This window comes from Trachemys scripta, chromosome 3, assembly GCF_013100865.1.
Source record: "Trachemys scripta elegans isolate TJP31775 chromosome 3, CAS_Tse_1.0, whole genome shotgun sequence".
In the NCBI taxonomy this organism is placed as follows: Eukaryota; Metazoa; Chordata; order Testudines; family Emydidae; genus Trachemys; species Trachemys scripta.
Genome location: NC_048300.1, coordinates 124413984 through 124435256, shown reverse-complemented (window position 1 = coordinate 124435256; position 21273 = coordinate 124413984). Strand labels below are relative to the sequence as shown.

General features: G+C 41.8%; 2 protein-coding genes across 4 annotated transcripts in view; one reads left to right on the top strand and one right to left on the bottom strand.

The window, feature by feature from the left end:
* Positions 1-4224, top strand: part of CRYBG1 (crystallin beta-gamma domain containing 1) — a 62315-nt gene extending 58091 nt beyond the window's left edge. The window contains exon 21 of the mRNA XM_034765945.1: positions 3587-4224. Within this exon, the coding sequence (XP_034621836.1) occupies positions 3587-3675 (89 nt within the window). The 3' untranslated portion in view covers positions 3676-4224. The remainder of the gene's footprint in view (positions 1-3586) is intronic.
* A 6614-nt stretch (positions 4225-10838) lies between these two features.
* The window catches only part of RTN4IP1 (reticulon 4 interacting protein 1), a 28433-nt gene continuing 17998 nt past the window's right edge, over positions 10839-21273 (bottom strand). For 2 of the 3 annotated variants that reach the window (XM_034765943.1, XM_034765944.1), the window contains exons 8-9: positions 20052-20144; positions 10839-10967 (exon numbers count right to left, since the gene is read on the bottom strand). In XM_034765943.1, coding sequence (XP_034621834.1) covers positions 10851-10967; positions 20052-20144 — 210 coding nt within the window. In that variant the 3' untranslated portion in view covers positions 10839-10850. Of the gene's footprint in view, positions 10968-15457; positions 15638-20051; positions 20145-21273 lie in introns of all 3 variants that reach the window. The other variant, XR_004645174.1, reaches the window with a different exon arrangement.

The following is a 21273-nucleotide window of genomic DNA, read 5'->3' as shown; positions in this document are numbered from 1 at the left end:
AGCGATCCAACCGGCTAGCTCGCATTAGAAAATACAATATCTATCTGTTTGTTCTCTTTCAGATTTAAACTGCCAAACTCAAGAGTAGAAGGGCAGAGATCCTAAACATTTTTTTAAAAAAAGTTCTAAGATGAAATGTGAGGAGGAATACGCAGCTTTTTAGTTTGTTTATGCAACTCTGACAATTGTAAATACACCTCTACCCCGATATAACGCTGTCCTCGGGAGCCAAAAAATCTTACCGCGTTATAGGTGAAGCCATGTTATATCAAACTTGCTTTGGCCTCGAGCATTTCCCCAGAGCGCTGCTTTACCGCGTTATATGAGAATTCATGTTATATCGGGGTAGAGGTGTAGTAATAAAATGTAACCTGGGTAAAGTAGCCTCCCATGCTGGTTTAAATCAGGAGAAACTGCAATGGAATTACACTGAATCGGAATTGGTCCAAAGACATAGAAATTTATCATGATGTACTGCTGGAGCAAGTGAAGTTGGCTGAAGTGCTTGAGCTCAGTCTCCAGTGGCAGGGAGTTCTGGGGTGGGGGGTCATCTACTCTGGGAATTGCTTCCATGCAGGGTCTAGACAGAAACAGATTATACTGGTCTGCAGGGCACAGTGCAAAGCCTGTCTTTCTTTTCTCAGACAATTTGCTCAAGGAGGTGGTATGTAGACTGTGGAATGTTGTTTATAATGAAGTCATCTTTCCCTTTCTACCTACGAAAGGTGAAGTTACAAGTATTTGTTATATGCTGTGTTGTTGTAGCTGTGTCAGTTCCGGATATTAGAGAGACAAGGTGGAGGAGGTGTAATATGTTTTTTTGGACCAACTTCTTTGGTGAGAAAGACAAGCTCACCTATCTTGTCTCCTCCCCAAGTATTTGTTGTTACATGATGTACATGTGCTTTGTGGAAGGACCTATTTTATATATACTGTATCTGAAAAATGAATAGGTTTAGTGTAGCTGGTCCAGGCAATTTAATAAAAACTGTCTCTAGTCCTTCCACATTGCTGAACCACCATTAAAGCCAAATAATCAACCATCTATTTTTCAGCCCTAACACATTCTTTAGCAAATAAACTTACCGTATATACTCGTTCATTAGCCCATTCATTTATAAGCCGACCCCCCAAAATGGTTACTTAAAAATATCAAAAACCATATGACCCTTTCATAAGCCGACCCTATATTTCAGGGGTTGGCGAACTTTGGTTCCTGGCCCATTACAGTAAGCCGCTAGTGGGCCTGGACGTTTTGTTTACTTGGAGCGTCTGCAGGCATGAAGCCCTTCAGCTCCCTGTGGCCATGGTTCGCGGTTCCCAACCAATGGGAGTGGTGGGTAGTGGTGTGCCACTTCCCGCAGCTCCCATTGGCTGGAAACGGTGAACCGCGGCCCCAGGGAGCCGAGGGGCTCCATGCCTGCAGACGCTCCAGGTAAACAAAACGACAGTGTATTAGATATTCAATTCAATGATTCCATAGAGTTTAAAATCATCAAATTTTGGTGTAGACCCATTTATAAGCCGACCCCTGCTCTTTGATGCGTCACTTTTTTACCAAAAATATTCGGCTTATGACTGAGTATATACGGTACTTGTTCAAAGTGTGTGATAATGGTGCCATCTTGTGGGTGTAATGAAATAGTGCATGGCAGTGATATTTGCCCCTAATAACCACACACTTATACTTTTAAATATCTGGCTTTCCTTTTATTTCAGGTACTGTTTCATACACAGTTACATTCCAGCATGCATAAATTTAAGAATATTTTGCCATGATGATTCCTTATGAACTGTACTTTAGAAGCACTTCTTAGTTATTTCCTATGGCCAAGATTTTTTTTTTTTTTTTTTGGTAGATCGTCCTATGTCTCAACAGAATAACATAGCAGTAACAGAGCCCTTTCACTGATCTCAACCTGACCACACTTCCCCACTGTTCAGGTCTCCCTTGGCACTGGCAGTACAAGTCTTATATCTGCTGTGCTACCTTTGGCTGGTCCCATGCCATCCACCCTAGCTGAGGTGGGGGGAAATTGCTGCTGCTCCTGAAGGCAGAAATTTGTTCTTCTCCTGTCGTAAGTTCTGCTTCTCTAAGAAGGCAACATGCCACAGTGAGCAGTGGATGACAGCCCTGTCACACAGAATTCAGCTACCACAAAGTGATTACTGAGGGGAGAGACAGTTCCATGGCATAGGATACTTTTGTGTACCTGCTCTTTGCTCCAGCTCTTTCCACCAGCTTGAGCTTCTCTCCACATTGCACTGCTGTGGAAAGCATAGGGCCATGAATATGTGGAGCTTGCTAAGGAGATGGAAATTGACATGCAACTGCCTGAAGGCGTTTGTTTCACTAGAAGAATGCATCTTTGTGACTAGGAAGAATAGACTTTTCTTGAGTGAATGAATGAACATTTTCTTCATTGGCTAACAGTCCACTCAAATACCTGCTAATGACAGATCTGTGGCATTATATGAATACAGCATGAAGAAATAAATGCTTGGGTGCTGTGTTAGTCACTGACCGATTTCATTTTTTGGATGAGAAATTTCCTTGCCCTAAAGGCTGAGGCTTCCCAGCAGTGGGAGCTCTAGACTGATAATCTGTATTAGTGACCACTTATGTAATAGACAACTACATCTGTCCATTTACTGACTTCAGGACAGAGAAAATAACGTCCGGTGTCATTGAAATAGTGCAACTGTAGGGGCATGGTTTGTGTTGCAATTCGCAGTTAGAGGGAGAGGTGGAGATGGAGACATTAAATATATACACCCATATGAATAGTGTTGAATCACCTGATGATTACCTGTTCTGTTCATTCCCTCTGGGGCACCTGGCATTGGCCACTGTCGGAAGACAGGATACTGGGCTAGATGGACCTTTGGTCTGATCCAGGATGGTCATTCTTATGTGTTTAAATGCCTTATAGTATGAGTGCACCAGCTGAAGACAAATTAGCTGTGGTTATTTATGAATACTGACAACATAAAGGCTATTGAAAGAAGAACAGGAGTACTTGTGGCACCTTAGAGACTAACAAATTTATTAGAGCATAAGCTTTTGTGGGCTACTGCATAGGCTATTGTGGCCTGTGCTGAAATTGCTGTGTGTTCTGCTGGCCAACAGCATTTCTTTTATACCGAGTACTCCTTAGCTAGCCTTTGGACGCCAGTTAATCATTGGATGGCTAGCACATGGGAATTGTGGGGCAGCATTTGATTATTGGAAGGTGAGAGTCCTGATCCAGTCACTCGCACCTGACATCCTCGTCCTCCTCTCTCCTTCACACACAACAACAGGAGCAGGAGATGCACGACTGAGGCACCAAGTGGGGAGGCAGATAGGTTTGCTCTTCTGCAGTTCCTGAGGGAGTGAGGAGGCAGTGTAGGAATGGCGGAAGTCTTGAAGATGAGAATATACTCCTCTACTTTACCTCCGTTTAAAAAGGTGCATGTGATTTACGTGTCTTCGGCATGTATCTTCGGAATGGCTCTGAAACATTTACAATACTGATGCAGCAGTCTCAATCCAACAGTTTCAGTGATTTTTCACATTTCATTTTCTTTTTAAATTTCTTCTTAGGGGGCACACAATATGATCAAAATCACGTTGTTGTTAACACGGTCAATGAACAGAAGCCAACCCAGTGTTGGGAAGCATTAGTTCTGTAAATCCAGACAGTTCCGTCAATTGGAGAGAAATTATAACAACATTCTGGACAATCCAACTAACGTGGCCATCTTTGAAGAAGAGAGATGATCTCTATCCTGCCTTCATAATAATCGTAAGCACAAGTGACAGAATAGATTCAGCTCTAAACACTAATTCCATAAGTTTGTGTGTTTTACTGGATGTTAACCCACTACAACTATGTTGACCAATTTTTGTAACCGCTCCCTACTGTTTGTTTTTTATTAATTTTTTAAATGTCAAAGTCCCCCTCCCAAGCAGCAATTTCATGTCAGGGATTAATTGCTAATCCAGAATATATTAGAGTGTAATTTTAAATTATTTCTACAGATGTTTTTATCAGGAAAAAAGTATAAACTATTATGCTAAGAGATAATTAGATAAACTTATCACACAAAAGATTGAAGTGCTACATATGGGGGGTATGCAAAATACATTGAGCTTTCTAGTAGTATATTGGAGTATTCATCTCCTGAAAATTAACATGTAAATAATGCATTAGTACAAAAAAGAACTTCAGTCTATTGAAACTTTTTTAGGAGAATTTTTACCAAAAAATGACTACAGGATATGTGCAGATGTATTTTAGTAAGTTGTCATTTTAAAGCCTGTATTTTAATAAGCAGTCTATTTTCTAGTTTTTCTATTAGAAAGACAGAGCCTATAAATCTATAGATGTTTGTTAGCAAAAGTATTGGGCAGCAAGAAGGGTGTATCAGCTGTGAAGAATTTGCCCATTTTCTATTTGCTTCTACTTTAAAAAGCTGCCTTACTTTTAATTTGTAAAAAGTATTATCTACTTCTCTGCTTGGGGCAAATACTTCAAACCTAGAGGTAGCTCCATTAAGTGCATTCATTACTGCTCTCAGAATTTAATTTAAAATACTTCTCTCCTTTATTTTAAAAAAGCATCACTAGTCACAGTAGTTCCAAATCTCTCCAGACATTGTCCCAGCTACTGTCTGCCACCAGCCATAGTTAATTACGTTCTAACCCACTACGATCTTGGTATGCTCCAAACATCTCGGGTGAAGTTGAGGAGGGCAAGGTCAATGGTGGTAGGCTGTCACAGCAATGCATTGGAGTTTAGGATAAAAGCTCATTGTTGAGGTAGGGAAGAAAACTTTGAGACATTCATACCACAACGATAAGTGCCATATAAGAACTTAGAGACATTACCTGTCAAGCAAGTTTGAAGTTCCATGCATACTTTAGGATAGGAACCACACCTTAGCAAAGAGCTTGTTTCAAGAGAGGCATATGAAATAACTTGTAGCAGGTTGTTCTTGTGCATTAATGGTTTACTGTCTCCCTTGGCCCAATGTTAAAATTATGGTTTTATTTTATGCCACTGGCAGAACAGTGAATGTAAACTTTTGTACCATGCTGCTGTATTTCATTCTTGCCTAGACCAGTGTTATTACAAACCACTCCTAGCAGCCTCAGGGGGCACTTGTTAGACGTCTATTAGAATGTAACTTTCTTCTTTACTGTTTGTTGCCTCGCAGGACACTGGTGCTTTATTTTTTATCATTACCTGTGGAGAAGTTAGTGCCTTCAATCTAATTTTAAGTATGTGTTGTTGTTTTTTTCACTTGCTGTACAGACAACTGCAATAATCAACATTCAAATACATCTTAGTCTTTAAAAATTGTACAGTTGTAATCTGCTTTTATTCCTTTCTAAAGAGTGTTACTTCTGGTTCCAAGGTGGTAATTCTGGCAAATTTTTCTGTGCCTTTTTATTGTATCCACAGTATGTTACATGTACTTCACAAATAAATTTTCTTCAGGTAAATCTGATTTAGTGAAACTATCTGCAAAGTTCCCTGTTTACATGTCCGTAGTGAAGCTCCTCTGTACAGGTGCAGTGCTGCCTGCTTCTCATGCATTGTGCTTTAAGTCTGTTGTGATGAGATCACCCAGGCTCTGTCGTCTTCCATCCTTAGTTTTTCTACCACAGATTGCCTACAAGGTATGTAAAAGTGGTGGAGGTAGTTGCTGCTTCTGTGACACAAGAAATGCACTAAGATCACTTCTACACAGGGTATTAAGTTCTTGTTTTATCTCTCAAGTACTATTGATTTGTTTCAGGTCAAACCAATAACCTATGCATTGGGCCGTGAATCTACAAAAGGACTTGTGGTCTAAAGCACCTCACAGGAACAACATTGAGTAAATCGGCTAGGCTCCCTATACAATGAATGGGGAGAAATGAGCGCAATCCATAAAGTCAGCCCCGGAGGCAGGACTAGAGGAGATGCTTATGAGAGGTGTGTGTCCTAAACCTTTCCTCTCGTGCAGGTAGGCACCTAAGTCCAGGCTGCAGGGAGCACCTCTCCCTGTTTAGCAATCCACGGATGGGAACTACTTGCCTGGAGTCAGATGGCTTAGACTCTTAAGTAGTTTCATGCAGGAATTAAGTTAGGTGCTTGCCTTGCAAAATCACAGAGGGGGACTTGGTGGTGCCCGCTTTCACATACTCTGACCTAATACCTATAAGTGAGTGGGAACTGATTCCTTTATCGTTATAAAGTAGCAGTCATCCTCCTTCCCCCCAATCACTCCTTCACTGTTCATCCACAGTGGGACAATTTAAACAGCAGAGACTGTGGAAGCCCTACCTTGGAATATCCACTAGCCCAGTGGTTAAAGCACTCTCCTGCAGGGGTATGGGTGGTGGGTATAATGGGCCAGGGAAGGCTTAGCCTGATCTGCGGTGGCCCACCCCTTCCCTGAGGCCCCTGCTGCTGCCTGCCTGCCATGTCTCCTCCACCCCCACCCCTCGCAGAGGTCCCTGCTGCTTGCTGCGTCCTACCTCCTGAGGGATGTGGGAGTGAGGAGGGATGCGGAGAGACAGCAGCAGGTGGGGGAGTGAGGAGGCTCGGCTGGGTGCTAGGGCTGGCGGGGGTCAGCGACGGCCTGAGGAGGGCCTTCAGGGGTGGGGGGGCTGGCGGATTGGAGCCCCTCAGGGTTTCTCCTGTTTGGGGGGTGGGGTTGTGGCTCTGGGGGGGAGGCTAGCCTCCCCAAAGCAGGGGTTCCCCTGCTGCCTATGTGCAGGGGTGTGGGAGTAACTTCTTCAAATCCTTTCTCCCCCTCGGGGGGAAGGACAAATTGAACCTGGGTCTCTCCCATCCCAGGTGAGTGGCCACTGGGCTAAAGTTATGAGGTAGGTGCTTCCATCACCCCCTTCCTTTTCCAGTTTGAAGGGCCTCCCTCTTCAGTGACCATATTTTGAATGGGACCTGATCCTGTGGGCAGCCTGTGAGAACACCTACCTTATCAGATTCTGTGCACACAATAGGCAGGCAAATACCTATCTTCCCCCAGGTCAGGGATCACTTGTGGGCTCAGGTTGGAGACAGGCATCCAAACACCCAGGTGAGGCAGAAGTTTAGGTGTTGCTAAAGGCTCCTCTGGGTACACTGATTTAAAAAACAAAACAAAAACCTGCAGCACCAAGTCTCAGAGACTGGGACAGCTGACTAGGGTGCAGGGCTAAAATATTCCAAAGTGGATTTTCAGGCCTGAACTCTGAGAGCTATGGCTGTGCTGCGGGTCTTTTATAACAGTGCGGGCATATCCTTATGATTCACTGGGAGTTTTGTGGACCACTGTGGAGCCTAAAATTGGGACTTAAGTGCCTAAACCCAAGACTTCAATGTTAGGGGGCAATTAAAGGTGAAATACAAGTACCATAAGATGGTGAATATGCATATGATGATAATTGATAGTGGAGGCTTAAGAGAAACCTACTGAACTGAAAATTTATGGGCAAGATGATGTTTTTAAAAAATCCCAGGGAATGGAAACTGTAATTAAATATTTCAGTGTTTCTTTGATTATAACTTCTGGTTAATTAAACTGCGTCTGGCAAAAGAATGGAATAAGGGCCAATGTGTGTGTTATAAATTGATACAGCAGCATCTTAAGCAAAGGTATCAAGTAATATGTAGAACTTGATGCAGGTTTTGAATTGAGGAAAATGCAGGTATTAAACTTAACACACTACCCGTTTTTCACTGGTTTCTAGACCATTATCTGCCCCTATTCGTTATTACAAACAAACATAACTAGATGGTATGTCTTAACTAGGGCTGTCAAAGGATTTAAAAAAATAATCCTGGTTAGTCGTGACATTAAAAAAATCACAGCTTTAAACAAGAATAGAATGCTATTTATTTAAATATTTTTGGATGTTTTCTACTTTTCAACTATATTGATTTCAATTACAACATAGAATATAAAGTGTACACTGATCACTTTATATTTTTTGATAAACAACAATAGCATTATCTCCCATAAATGTAAACAAACTTGTTTGTCTGAGTGATTGGCTGAACAAGAAGTAGGACTGAGTGGAGTTGTAGTCTCTCAAGTTTTACATTTTGTTTTTGAGTGCAGTTACATAAAAAAATATTTACATTTGTAAGTTGCATTTTCACAATAAAGAGTGCACTACGGTACTTGTATGAGGTGAAATACCAAAAAATACTATTTCTTTTGTGGGGTTTTTTAGGGCTGGTGATTAATTGCCGTTAACTCAAAAAAAATTAATCACGATTAATCAGTTATCCCACTGTTAAACAAAAGAATATCAGTTGAAGTTTATTAAATATTTTTGGATGTTTTTCTACATTTTCAAATATTGATTTCAATTACAGCAAAATACAAAGTGTACAGTGCTCACTTCATATTTTTGATTTGCACTGTAAAAATTAAACAAAATAGTATATCAATTTACCTCCTACAAGTACTGAGGGGAGGGATAGCTCAGTGGTTTGAGCATTGGCCTGCTAAACCCAGGGTTGTGAGTTCAATCCTTGAGGGGGCCACTTAGGGATCTGGGGCAAAATCAGTACTTGGGCCTGCTAGTGAAGGCAGGGGGCTGGACTTGATCATCTTTCAGGGTCCCTTCCAGCTCTAGTAGACAGATTTTTTTGTTTTGTTTTGTTTGTTTGAGTGCAGTTATGTAAAACTGTAGAGCAGGGGTCGGCAACCTTTCAGAAGTGGTGTGCCGAGTCTTCATTTATTCACTCTAATTTAAGGTTTTGCGTGCCCATAATACATTTAATGTTTTTAGAAAGTCTCTTTCTGTAAGTCTATAATATATAACTAAACTATTGTTATATGTAAAGTAAATAAGGTTTTTAAAATGTTTAAGAAGCTTCATTTAAAATTAAATTAAAATGCAGAGCCCCCCGGACTGGTGGCCAGGACCCAGGCAGTGTGAGTGCCACTGAAAAATCAGCTCGTGTGCTGCCTTTGGCATAGATGCCATAGGTTGCCTACCCCTGCTGTAGAGCCTATAAGTCCACTCAGTCCTACTTCTTGTTCCGCCAATCGCTAAGACAAATTTGTTTACATTTATGGGAGATAATGCTGCCCTCTTCTTATTTACAATGTCACTCGAAAGTGAAAACAGATGTTCACATGGCACTTTTGTAGCCGGCATTGCAAGATATTTGTGCCATTCATATGCCCCTTCCTGCTTCAACCACCATGCCAGAGGACATGCTTCCATGCTGATGATGCTCGTTAAAAAAATAATGTGTTACTTAAATTTGTTACAATTTTCCCCCAAGGAATTCAGTATGTCTCCAGTTCCATGGCTTTACCTGCATTCTGCCATATATTGCATGTTATAGCAGTCTCAGATGATCACATGTTCATTTTAAGAACACTTTTACTGCAGATTTGACAAAATGGAAAGAAGGTACCAATGTGAGATTTCTAAAGATAGCTACAGCACTCCACCCAAACTTTAAGAATCTGAAGTGCCTTCCAAAATCTGAGAGGGACAAGGTGTGGAACACGCTTTCAGAAATCTTAAAAAGAGCACCACTTTGATGCGAAAACTACAGAACCCGAACCACCCAAGAAAATCAACTTTCTGCTGGTGGCATCTGACTCAGACAATGAAAATGAACATGCGTCGGTCCGCACTACTTTGGATCGTTATTGAGCAGAACCTGTCATCAGCATAGACGCATGTCCCCTGGAATGGTGGTTGAAGCAGGAAGGGGCAAATGAATCTTTAGCGCATCTGGCACGTTAATATCTTGCAATGCCAGCTACAACAGTGCCATGCGAACACCTGTTCTCAATTTCAGGTGCCACTGTAAACAAGAAGCAGGCACTATTATCTCCTGCAAATGTAAACAAACTTGTTTGTCTGAGTGCTTGGTTGAACAAAAAGTAGGACTGAGGGGATTTGTGGGGCTTTAAAGTTTTACATTGCATTCAAAAATAAGTTATTTTTTGTACATAATTCTACATTTGTAAATTCAACTTTCATGATGAGATTACACTACAGTACTTATTTGCACTGTAAAAAAATATTTCAGTTCACCTATTTATAATCAAAATATAAAGTGATCATTTTGATTTCAATTACAACACAATACAATGTATTTGAAAATACAGAAAACATGCAAGAATATTTAAATGGTATTCTATTTAACAGCATGATTAATTTTTGTAATTGCTTGACAGCCCTAATTATTATTTTATATTGCAGTAGCATTAAGCAGCTTTTGTGCTAGGTGCTGTGTAAACACATACAAAGACAAGATCCCTGAAGAGTTGTCTGTACTAATGACTTCTGTTGCTGTTACTATACAGATGATCAAGAAACAGTAGATTGAAATTCAACACTTGTTTGCAACTCAGGACAGTCAGTGCTTCCTTTGGGGCAAAGTCATCATTCATAAGGCATTTTGATACTTATTTAAAACATGCATACAGCACAAACTGCTCTATGGAGCTGTCAGCTTAGCTACTGGTATCAGGATGATGGGTATTACTGTCCATATGAAGAATTACAAATCCTCTTCACACATGGCTATAATCTAGCCAACCTAGAAAAGGCATTAGCCTTTCCTCTATTTCATAAATTTAACAAACCACAAAACTGGTGTAGGAAGAACTCAACCAATTTTTTATATTAGGAATTTTATATTCAATAACTTGTTTTTAAAAACTAACTTTTAGTACCTAAAGGTTCATGGCCTATAAAACTTAGAAGCATTTTAACCTTAGGACAGCATTTGAGAGAGACTTGCAAGGAAATAGACTTGAAGGCGTAGTTCACTACCATGTTCAAATGCCATCCATCAGCGAGCACAAACTGCAGCAAAACAGAATGGCTGTAGATGTTATTTTTTATTAATTACATTGATCACTGTTTTCCCCCGTGCATGTCCTCCTTCTAGCTTCAGAAAGGCCTTTGGAACTTCAGAAAAAGAGAAGACTTGCTCAACAACTGGATGGATCTATGAAACAAAAACAGAGATCACTTGGGCAGGAATCAAATGACTGAGCATGATCCTAACAGCTTCTCCCCTACTGCACTTCAAAGTTATATGTAATAAGTAACTAAAATACAGTGACATCTAACCTTGAACACTAATATAGTCATCTACTGTTCAAAGCTCTCATCTGCAGGACCCAGAGAAAGCAGATGGATACACTGATTCTACCTTATGTTCCACACATTAATATTTGGAGAAAGAGAAGTGTTTTACACACTTTTCTTCATTGTTGACATTTATTATTTATTTCATGTTCAACTCAACACACGCACCACGTTCAAAGCTCCACAAGGCCAGATTTTTAAAAGGTATTTAGGCACCTTTGGGGATATTTGAAAGCATCTATGTGCCTAACTCCCACTGGAGTCAGTGGGACTTAGGTGCTTTTGAAAATCTCACTAGGCCCCCACCTTTAAAAATGTCTTAAGAGTACAAGCCCCATACTTGTTCTCATAAGTCACTTTGGGCTAGTTTTTAAAAGGTGTACCTAATTCCCCTTTAAACCAGTGGAGTTAGGCATCTAGATATCTTTAAAAATCCCACCCTTTAAATCCATACCTTTAAAAATCGATGTATAATTTACATGGTACAAGTTGTTTCTTGATCTAACAGCTATCTTGACGTATTAATTTTGCAAAGTAATCCTATGCACGGTTTTCATGTCATCTCCAAATAAGGTGAAGGGAAGCAACCACAGTCGCTGTCCACATCCCAGTGTGGAAATCAGCACTGCTTCACTCTTCTTATTTATACATATTCCTCCCCTGGCTTTTGCTAATGGTCACATTTCATCTGTACCCAGGGAGGGGGAATATTAGCTTCTTCTGAAAACATCTCTCATTGACAGCCAAAAAGGGTGCTAGAAAAGGCATCACATATTGAGCCCTCTTCCCAGAGGCCAAGATCACAAGCTCTACAAGAACACTATCCAGAGGATGAGCTCACACCTTGATGCAATATTCCTGCAGCACTGGGCTGGCCTCTATCATCTTTATGGAAAGAAAGATTAACATTAGCTGGTTCTGCATCTAACTGTTGCAGTGATCAGCATTTAAATAAAGCCCTAAACACCCTATTTATTATACTAGAAAGATGCTTGTCATTTATAACATCCTGTTGATAATGACAACTCTCCTCAGGGAGAAGCTGCTCTTCATTTCTCTCCCCCCCCCCAATCTCTGTAGCTGAATACTTTAAAAATTCATAATTATTCTCTCACGTTACCATACTATTCAAATATCTCAATACCAAAGGCATTATGCAACAAGACAAGCAGCTTGCAAATTTCAGAAGCAGTGGCTCTTTTTCAAGCTTCTAAGCAAACAGCCCCCCTGTCTCACCTCCCAATTTTACTAAACTGTAAAGGTTCATTTTCAGAAACACACCCCAGGACATGAGTGCATAGCACATCTACCAGTGAAGGGTTCCATATATGCACTTCCCAAGCAAGGTTTTGAAAACTCGCCACCTAATATATTCCCCCAACAGCTGCACAACCCCAATATAGTAGCTGAAAGTCCTCCTATAGGGTCCTTCACTCATTCTGCTGCATATTTTCAGTTCATATTATTAATATTAAACACCCTACAGCAAAGCCCAAATGCTGCAATAAAGAATGGGGGAGGGATAGCTTCGTGGTTTGAGCTTTGGCCTGCTAAACCCATGGTTGTGAGTTCAATCCTTGAGGGGGCAATTGAGGGAACTGGGATAAAAATCTGTCCGGGGATTGGTCCTGCTTTGAGCAGGAGGTTGGACTAGATGACCTCCTGAGGTCCCTTCTGATATTCTACTAATTGATTTGTATGACTACAAAAAGCCAGGACATTAGTAATCAAAACAACCTATTATGCCACAGTAGTCACCTGCTCTCTTCAAGAAGTCACAATGATTTTTGACTCAGAAGTCAAATCAGCAGTGCCAAGTGGAAGAGCATGCATGACTGAGATGTAAGCTCCCACACAAAAGGAAACTTGGAAGAAAGGATCAGACTTAGTATATTTGATTCTCCCCTAAAGCGATTGTGCTAATATATATTCGCCAGCTGCATCAAGCATGCACACGCTGGAGTGACATGGTGGGTGAGGTAATATCTTCTGTTGGTGAGAGAAGTTTTCGAGCTACTTCAGGTCTGGGCTCTGTATAGCTCGAAAGCTTGTCTGCCTCACCACCAGAAGTTGGTCCAATAGAAGATATTACCTCACGCACCTTGTCTCTCTAATATCCTGGGACTAACACAGCTACAACACGATATATCACACTCCGGAGTGTAAGTTTTACCTGGCTGAACAAGAGGAGCAACACAATCTATGTTTTCTTTGCAGCATGATGGAGAAATGGCAGAGGGGCAGTCAGATGCTGCATAGCACTCACTACTACCCCAAATTGGAGCAATTCTGACTGAGTTCAAGACTAACTTGGTTTTGCTACGCTGGTCAAAATCAGTGCTGCCCTAGTGATCAGGGTCAGGGAGGTAAAGCAATAGTGGCTTTGGCTATACGGTTGGGGTGGATCAAGCAAATGCTGTGACTATTTGCAAGGGAAATGTAACAGCACTGACTGTCCTCCATTGCTTCAGCAACAGCAGCAGTGGGGGAAAGTGCAGGGAAAAGTCACTAACTTGTTTGTACAGAGCGTGACTTGAGGAACCTGAACGACCTATAACTTATTAAAATAACAAGATCTATTTGCTGAGCTTCACTTCAGTTTAAAACAGAGAGGTAGACTGTTCAGAAACGCACAGTACACAGGAGAAAACCACTGATTAGCCCAGGGTGAGCGTGGCCTGTGGCAGGGTGAGGCTATCGCTCAGTGATCAGGAAAGGTTGGAGCTCAGATATGATCCCCAGGTGGAAGCACAGAAGAGCCATTTACAAGGAAAGGCACAATAAGGATAATTCCAGACACCAACACTGGTTATATAAAGATTTCAGAACAAAAACGACTATTACCCTCCATAGACCCAACATACATTTTGAACTACTTGTGATTACTTGTATCAGGTTATAACACTATGTCTTAGGTTCTCAATATATTACATAAAGTTCACAGCACATTTTAAAAATAGTGCTCTAGGGGATTCAGAGGAATCCCTAGCCCAACCTGATAGAATGCAAAACACTGCGTATATCACTGCCACCAAATGCTCACAGCTCATATGCTCCATTGTTAGAAACCTCTGGTCTGAGTTAAACACTGACCCCGCTAGAGACATGAATACTAAATTGATGATCCTGGCAATCTAAAGCGTTAAAAAATTTCTCTGGCCTGCTGATTAGTCCATTGTCTGGATACCCCTGAAAGGGCTGACCATATCACTGCACAATGAGTCATTTGGCCTTTACTATAATCAACTGACTCAGATAAAATCTCTTCCTGTGAACAGGCAGGCGGGCTGGGGGAGTGTCCCTGCTTGCTGAATACATGATAATAAGTGGAGATTAACTGGATAATGCAAACACTGTCTATTTACAGCCACACATCAGACCCCTGCCAGTGGACACTTACTTGTTCAGGGAAACAGGATTAAATACTAAAGGGTGGGGAGAGAAGGGATTACACCCACCACTACAGAATTGTTTATCTGAAAAAACAGATTGAGTTTGAATATTCTCTTGCTCTCCGTTCTTAACAATGCACAGAACATTATAGATATGGATCCCTGGGCTCTTCACTGAGCTCCTTACATGTTTTAAAAGGGGGAGGAGAGAGAGAGGAAACCTATTTGCTAATGTTAGTTAAGAGTCTGAAATGTATCAAACCCAGCTCTGAACTCAACAGGCTATGACTGAAACGCCGCATTAGGAGTCCACTCAGTAGTAATAATTTTCAAACTTTTGGCCAATCTGAATCCTTCCTTGCTGGTCTGTATTTCTCTGATAAGAGAGATGCACTGGCCCTTTCAATTCTGAAGTGAACAGACGAGCCTAAATCCTGCAGTCCTTACTCAGGTAAAACTCCCTAGGAGCTTTGAGCAAGAACTGAAGAATCAAACCCCATAGCTCAAAAGCAATGATACTGCACTGGTTCTTTTCTGTGTTTCTACAGCACCCAGCACACTGATCCTGAGTTGCGTCTTTGGACATGAATATAAATGTTTACTACTAACAATGCACTGCATATAAATATGCATATTTATCCACAAACTTTACACAATATGTATTTTGGGTTGAAGTGAAGAACACACTGTAATTTTGAGACATGAAAGCATAGTACCACCTAGATCAGAGGCACTCGTTCTGTGAAAAGGGCCAAATTCCATTTGTAACTATGGTTCATGAGCCAAGGTATAAACGTAGGACTCAATACTCCCCTCCCTGCATCCACAGTGAATCTCCCCTGATGTCAATGAGAAGTTTTCACAAAGATCATTAGTTGAATTGGCTTTGATGTTACAACTAACAATTTCATTTTTGTTTGGTACTTTATTGTCACTAAGTAGAAAATAGGCTCACCTTTAGGAACACCGCTATTTCTGCCTTTTGTTTCTCTTCCTTCCCCATCACCTTTCTGTTTTTCTCCCTCTTCCATGCCTTTGTTTCTCTCCTTTCTTATGTCTGCATTTCTTTCCCTGCTGCATCTCTCAAGTCCCACCTTCCATGGCCTTCTCTCCCACCCCCTTCTCCATTTCACCACTGAAATGATATGCAATGAAATAGTTAATGCTGACATTAGAAGTGTCATCAATAGGCTCTAGATTTAACATCATAGTGAGATTAATGGGGGAGGAAAGTTCACACCTCTTGGAGGCACTGTTTGAAGTTGCTGTGATTACTCGTGTCACATATTCAAGGGTAGCTTTGGAACCCAAAGGCTAGAAACAGGGTTTTTCTTCTTAATGAAAGCTTAGAATCTCCAGAAAATATGAGTATTATGTGCACAAAAATATATCAAAGAGTCTGACTTCTCTCGCCTTGATTTTAAAGTAACTAGAACGTCAGAAATGCCTAATGAAAAATGATCAAATATGAACACACATGCTCTGGTGGTAAAGACCCAGGAATGGGAGGGAGAAGTTCTGGATTCTATTTAAAGCTTTACCAAGGACTTCTTATGAGACCCTAGATAAGTCACAAACCTCTCTCTCTGCCTTATTTTCTCCATCTGTCAAATGGTAACAATACCTAATTCACAGGGCGTCTTTGCGTCATATACACTAGCTGCTCTTCTGGTATCTTTTAAAGAATTAAAACAGACATATTATGTGTCTTAAAACAATATACTGCTCCTGTCTAATTGCAGTTATGACAGAGTAACACGTGATTAATAAAATTCTGACAGCAAAGTCCAAGTGAATCCAGTTATGTTTGGGGGTTTAATGACCAAATACAGCCTGTGCGTCACTAACAGGAGCAGCTGGAGCCGTTTCCAGCACAATGAGGAGGAACAAGAGACTGGAGCCAGCCCAAGCGTATTGTGTTTGCCAGGCCAGGCTCGCCTCAATACAAGTTAGAGTGGCTGGATTCAGCTAATTTACCCCATGTTAAACACACTGGATTATGCAGAGAAAGGCTCTAATGAACAGCTTCTCTTGTAGAACTCTCTAGTCTAGTAGCAGGCAGTGGAATTGTTCTATATTATGTCACACACTCTTCAGTGTTACTCACTTGTACTGTTAGTTTAATTTGACTGGTGTTATAAATCCAACACAAACAAGAAGGGAGAACTGTTTGTGCAGCTGCATCTCCTATTTACACTTCCCCTCTACCTGAGTTTGTTTTTTTCAAGCAGAAGGAAATGTCTCCCCTCCCCGTGGTTTGCACACTCCTAGGGGGAAGGGCTAAGAAAACAAAACACCACGCCATGTTCAGAAGCTGTTTTGTTCACCACCTTTACCCATTCTACTGTAGCTATTTTTGGTAAATCTAGATGTATTTTCCCGCCCCCGAAGACAAGATCCCTGAAAGTCAATGCTGATTAACCACAGAATACACAGCTGCATCAGACTAACCAAGAGAGAGAGCAACACATTTGAGTATCTGGTATCCGCTTACACAGTTCCAGGTCTAATCATGATTTATGTGAATCTGAATATTCAAATAAAGTCCAACACCTGTGTAAAGAGTGTACATTTTGTGTTAGCTTTGCTCTTGGAAATTGTATTAATGTAAGCACTGAGTATTTTCATGAACATAGTGAGCAAGATATACTATCTGAGAAGAGAGGAACAGATGGGTTTTAATAAAACAGGATTCACAGCCACAGCTAAATGCAACTCTAGAGTTCTTTCTCTTTTAAAACAAAACAAAAAACCCTACAGAGATGGGTTATTTAACAGAAAGTCTTTGCAACATCTCTCAAAAATCAATACCTCTGGGTTCCAGCCAACCAGCACAAAAAGCTAATTAAAGTCAAAGCATATCCACACAGAGCATCTAAACATACAAAGCTAGGAAGGAGCGGGCAAGCTTTCCAACTGATCTTGGCCTGGAGAGGGATGGACTCTGCAGGTACTTCTTCACTGCAGAGTCGACATGGACTCTTATCCAAGTATTGTCTGAAATCCCCCTTTCTTCCACACGCAAAAATCTCTGACCTTAGTTTAGTGGTTGCTTCATCCAAAGCTAACTGAACAATCTAGGGATGTAGGCTAAAGCCCAAATCGGGCCGATAGTCCTCCAATGCCTTCCCACAATTCCCCATGTGCAAAGAAGGACAGACAAATACTCCCACAATTCACTAGGAAAGAATCATAGTGGCTCAGCATATTGCAGCACAGAGAACCATGGGATATGTCCCCTAGAACATACACAGATGAGCGCAGCAGCAGTGTGGACATAGCAACTCAAATGTCGCTTTGCAGGGCAGCTGCTCAGAGCCTGCCTACGCTAACCAGGGTGTTCATATCCGGGTGACAATCACCTCAGTTAACTCTAAAGTGAAGACAAATCCTGGGACTTTCCACTGGCTGGTCAGTACTTCAGAGGTGGCATATTGGATATATGGGCAGAATAGGAAGTGCAGCTTATCCTGTGGGCCTGGTCAATAGCACTAAAAAGGTGAATAGCAGCAATGAAGTGGCCCAAAGATCATTCAGGAATTGGGAAAAAAGAAGGACAAAACTAAAAATATCAGTTTCTGGAAGAGGAGGGGGAAATATATAGTGGAGAGAAAGGAAATCCAAATGGGGACATAATTTGATTACCTACACACTTCTAGAAAAGGACCCATCTTTTAGCCCCAGGAGTGTGAAATGGCCTGGAGATTCATGTCCTAGAATCAACAGTGCACAGGGGCAGGTTCTCTTCCTTGTTCTGCTTCAACAGCACAAAGGCAGTAGGAAACTGTCCATAGCATCTCTGCTGAAGATTTCCCCACTATGGGGGAGTCCCCAAAAGGTGCTGAGACGCAAGGCCAGTTCTTACAGCACCGCATCTCCCAGCATGTGTGGATTGAGGGGAGACGAATTACACTGTCAGGAGGAGCCTCCCCATCCTCTCTTGTAACAAGCTCTTAAACTTGGGAAAATTAGGAAAGTAATAGTACACCTTCCTCATCATGACCCTTTTCTGATTCCACTGTGGAAAACTTCATGACAATTGACAATTTAAGAGACAATGGAGCTTGATGAAATTATGTATCACTGAATTTTATACTCCTAAAGAGAGAAATAATTACATTCAAGATTCCCCACACCACTCTGTCAATGCATGTCAGCTGTGTCTGGTAATACCCTAAATATTCTAGCACTGTACATGTCTGGGGGTGGTTGGGTACATGGATAGAAGAAACAGTCAAGTTCATTTTGACTGAAGAACCAACCAGGTGTCCCTACTACCCCAGCACCCTTTTTTAATTTTCATTGTCAGAGTTTAGGCTAAACAATCACTTCCAGTGCCAAAAGTAGCCCGTTTTGCCTATAGCCTAATACATTTTATGTCTGAAAAGAGGGGAGAATCCTATTATTAACAAAGTAGGAAACACCAATGTCTACATTCTGTACACTGGGCGAGAACTAAGCGAGAAGGAAAAGTTGAAAAGTAACAATTAACCCTCTCACTGAACAGTTTGTAATGTTTTATTCCAGGGGTAGGCAACCTTTCAGAAGTGTTGTGCCGAGTCTTCATTTATTCACTTTAATTTAAGGTTTCGCGTGCCGGTAATACATTTTAACGTTTTTTAGAAAGTCTCTCTCTATAAGTCTATATTATATAACTAAACTATTGTTGTATGTAAAGTAAACAAGGTTTTCAAAATGTTTAAGAAGCTTCATTTAAAATTAAATTAAAATGCTGATCTTATGCTGCCAGCCTGCTCAGCCCGCTTTCAGCCTGGGGTTCTATTCACCTAGGCTGGCAGTGGAATGAGCGGGGCCTGCGGCCGGGACGCTGGCTGGCAAAGGGACGGCAGCCGGGACCCCAGACCTGGGGGAGGTTCAGGGGTCAGGGCAGAGGGCTGGGGGGGTGTGGAGGGGTGCAGGGCAGAAGGCTGTTTGTGGGGGGTTCAGGGCAGAGGGCTGGGGGGGGGGGGAGGGGTGGGGGCGGGGGGCGGGGTGGGGGGGGGAGTTCAGAGGTGTGGAGGTGCAGGAGGCTGGGTGTGTGTGTGGAGGGGGGTGCTCAGCTCGTGGGGGTGCTCCCAGACCCCTGCCCTGAGCGGCTCATGGCAGGGGGCTGGAAGGGATATGCCCTGTTCTACCCCCTTCCCCACGGTCCCGTCCCTACCTCTTCTCTGCCTCCTCTATGGAGCACGCTGCCACTCGTCCCCCTCGCAAGGGCGATCAGCTGATCGGCGCAGGGAGAGGGAGCAGGAGGAGGGGCAGGAAAACACCACACTGGGGGAAGAAGCAGGGGAGGGGGGAAGCTTGGCTGCCGCAGGACCAAGCTTCTGCCTCTTGCCCCCGCAGGGGAGAGCGTTCAGGGGCTGAGTGGGGCTGGGGGCTGGGACCTCGACAGCGTGCCACTTAAAATCGGCTTGCGTGCCATGTTTGGCACATGTGCTGTAGGTTGCCGACCCGTTTTATTCCTTAACTGTGAATTATACACTTTTTAAGGCAAAGCAGCATTTATTTCAGCAATAATAAAGAGGGTTAAACTACAGATTCTAACATACCTTTCCTGATTCAACCAGTTTTGCTATCTCATCCAAAGATTGGCCGCTCGGTGTGAAAAATGCCCATCGATAATGGATTCCTTTACAGAGGTGCTGAAATGGACAGATCACACAAACACACATAAAGAGTTACAAAAGAAACTCAAAATGTGAACTGTACATTTAAACAAGACAGTCAGAGCCTAGAAAGGTATCTTAAGAAAAATGTGGTAAATATTTTCTGGCATCTAAATGTCACAGAAGCACGTGGACTAGATGTATGCACATGGATGTCGCGCCGTCACAATAAGATCAGAGTCCAACTGCATGAGTTGGCTAGTTGTGATAAAAGCCTTATCTTCACAGCCAGACAAGCAAAACTGTTTCTTATACAAGATGTAAACTGTGCAAAGTCACACTTTTTGAATTCTGCTGGGGATTCAGAGCCTTTCACCTGTATGTAATCAGTTCAAATCCAGCCCAGGGTGGCGATGGCAGAAAATCATTTCTGCCTGATGACTGGTTGGTGGCCCATTTGAAGTGGGCTGTTTGTCTCAGCCCAGCTCTCAGCAGATAGGCATACTCATACTATCACTTGGTGTTTGCATCAGTGGCTAAGAACTGAGTAGACCTAGAGAGAATGAGCTATTTGTACCCTCTCTCACTCATAGAGGCAGGGTTGATTCACATTAGGGAAGCAATGTGAAAAAAGTCGCTGCTACGCATCACACTCCTTGAAGAGCCAGCCACCTTCCATCTTTGAAGCTGTCAATCCAATGTAATTCACTACTGTTCAATTAATTATATTATATAGTATAGTAAGTATAGTAAATTATTCATTAAAATACATAAATTATGTTAAATATACATGAAAAAGGAAACTATATTATACACACACACAAATATAGGCAGTCCTACAAGGTCAACCTGGGCTCTGACAGTAAAGTCAGCTTTTTCTAGCTCAACTTCATTGTCAGTAATATAGATTCTGCAGGCCAGCTTTTACTCTTGGATACATCATGCAGAGACAGAACTAAAGGTTCTGCTGAAAAAGGTGGTGTCATTTGTACAAGATAGCTGCATTTTAAAGGCTGACACTGACAAACAGGGGCCTACTCCTACCAATTTTGCTAGGAGAAAGAGATGAATCAAAAAGGGGATTTTGATTAAAATTTCAAGAAGATCTCACATTCAAATCATACAAGTCCGGAGTAACTCCAAAGATGGAAATCTGGTTTGAGAA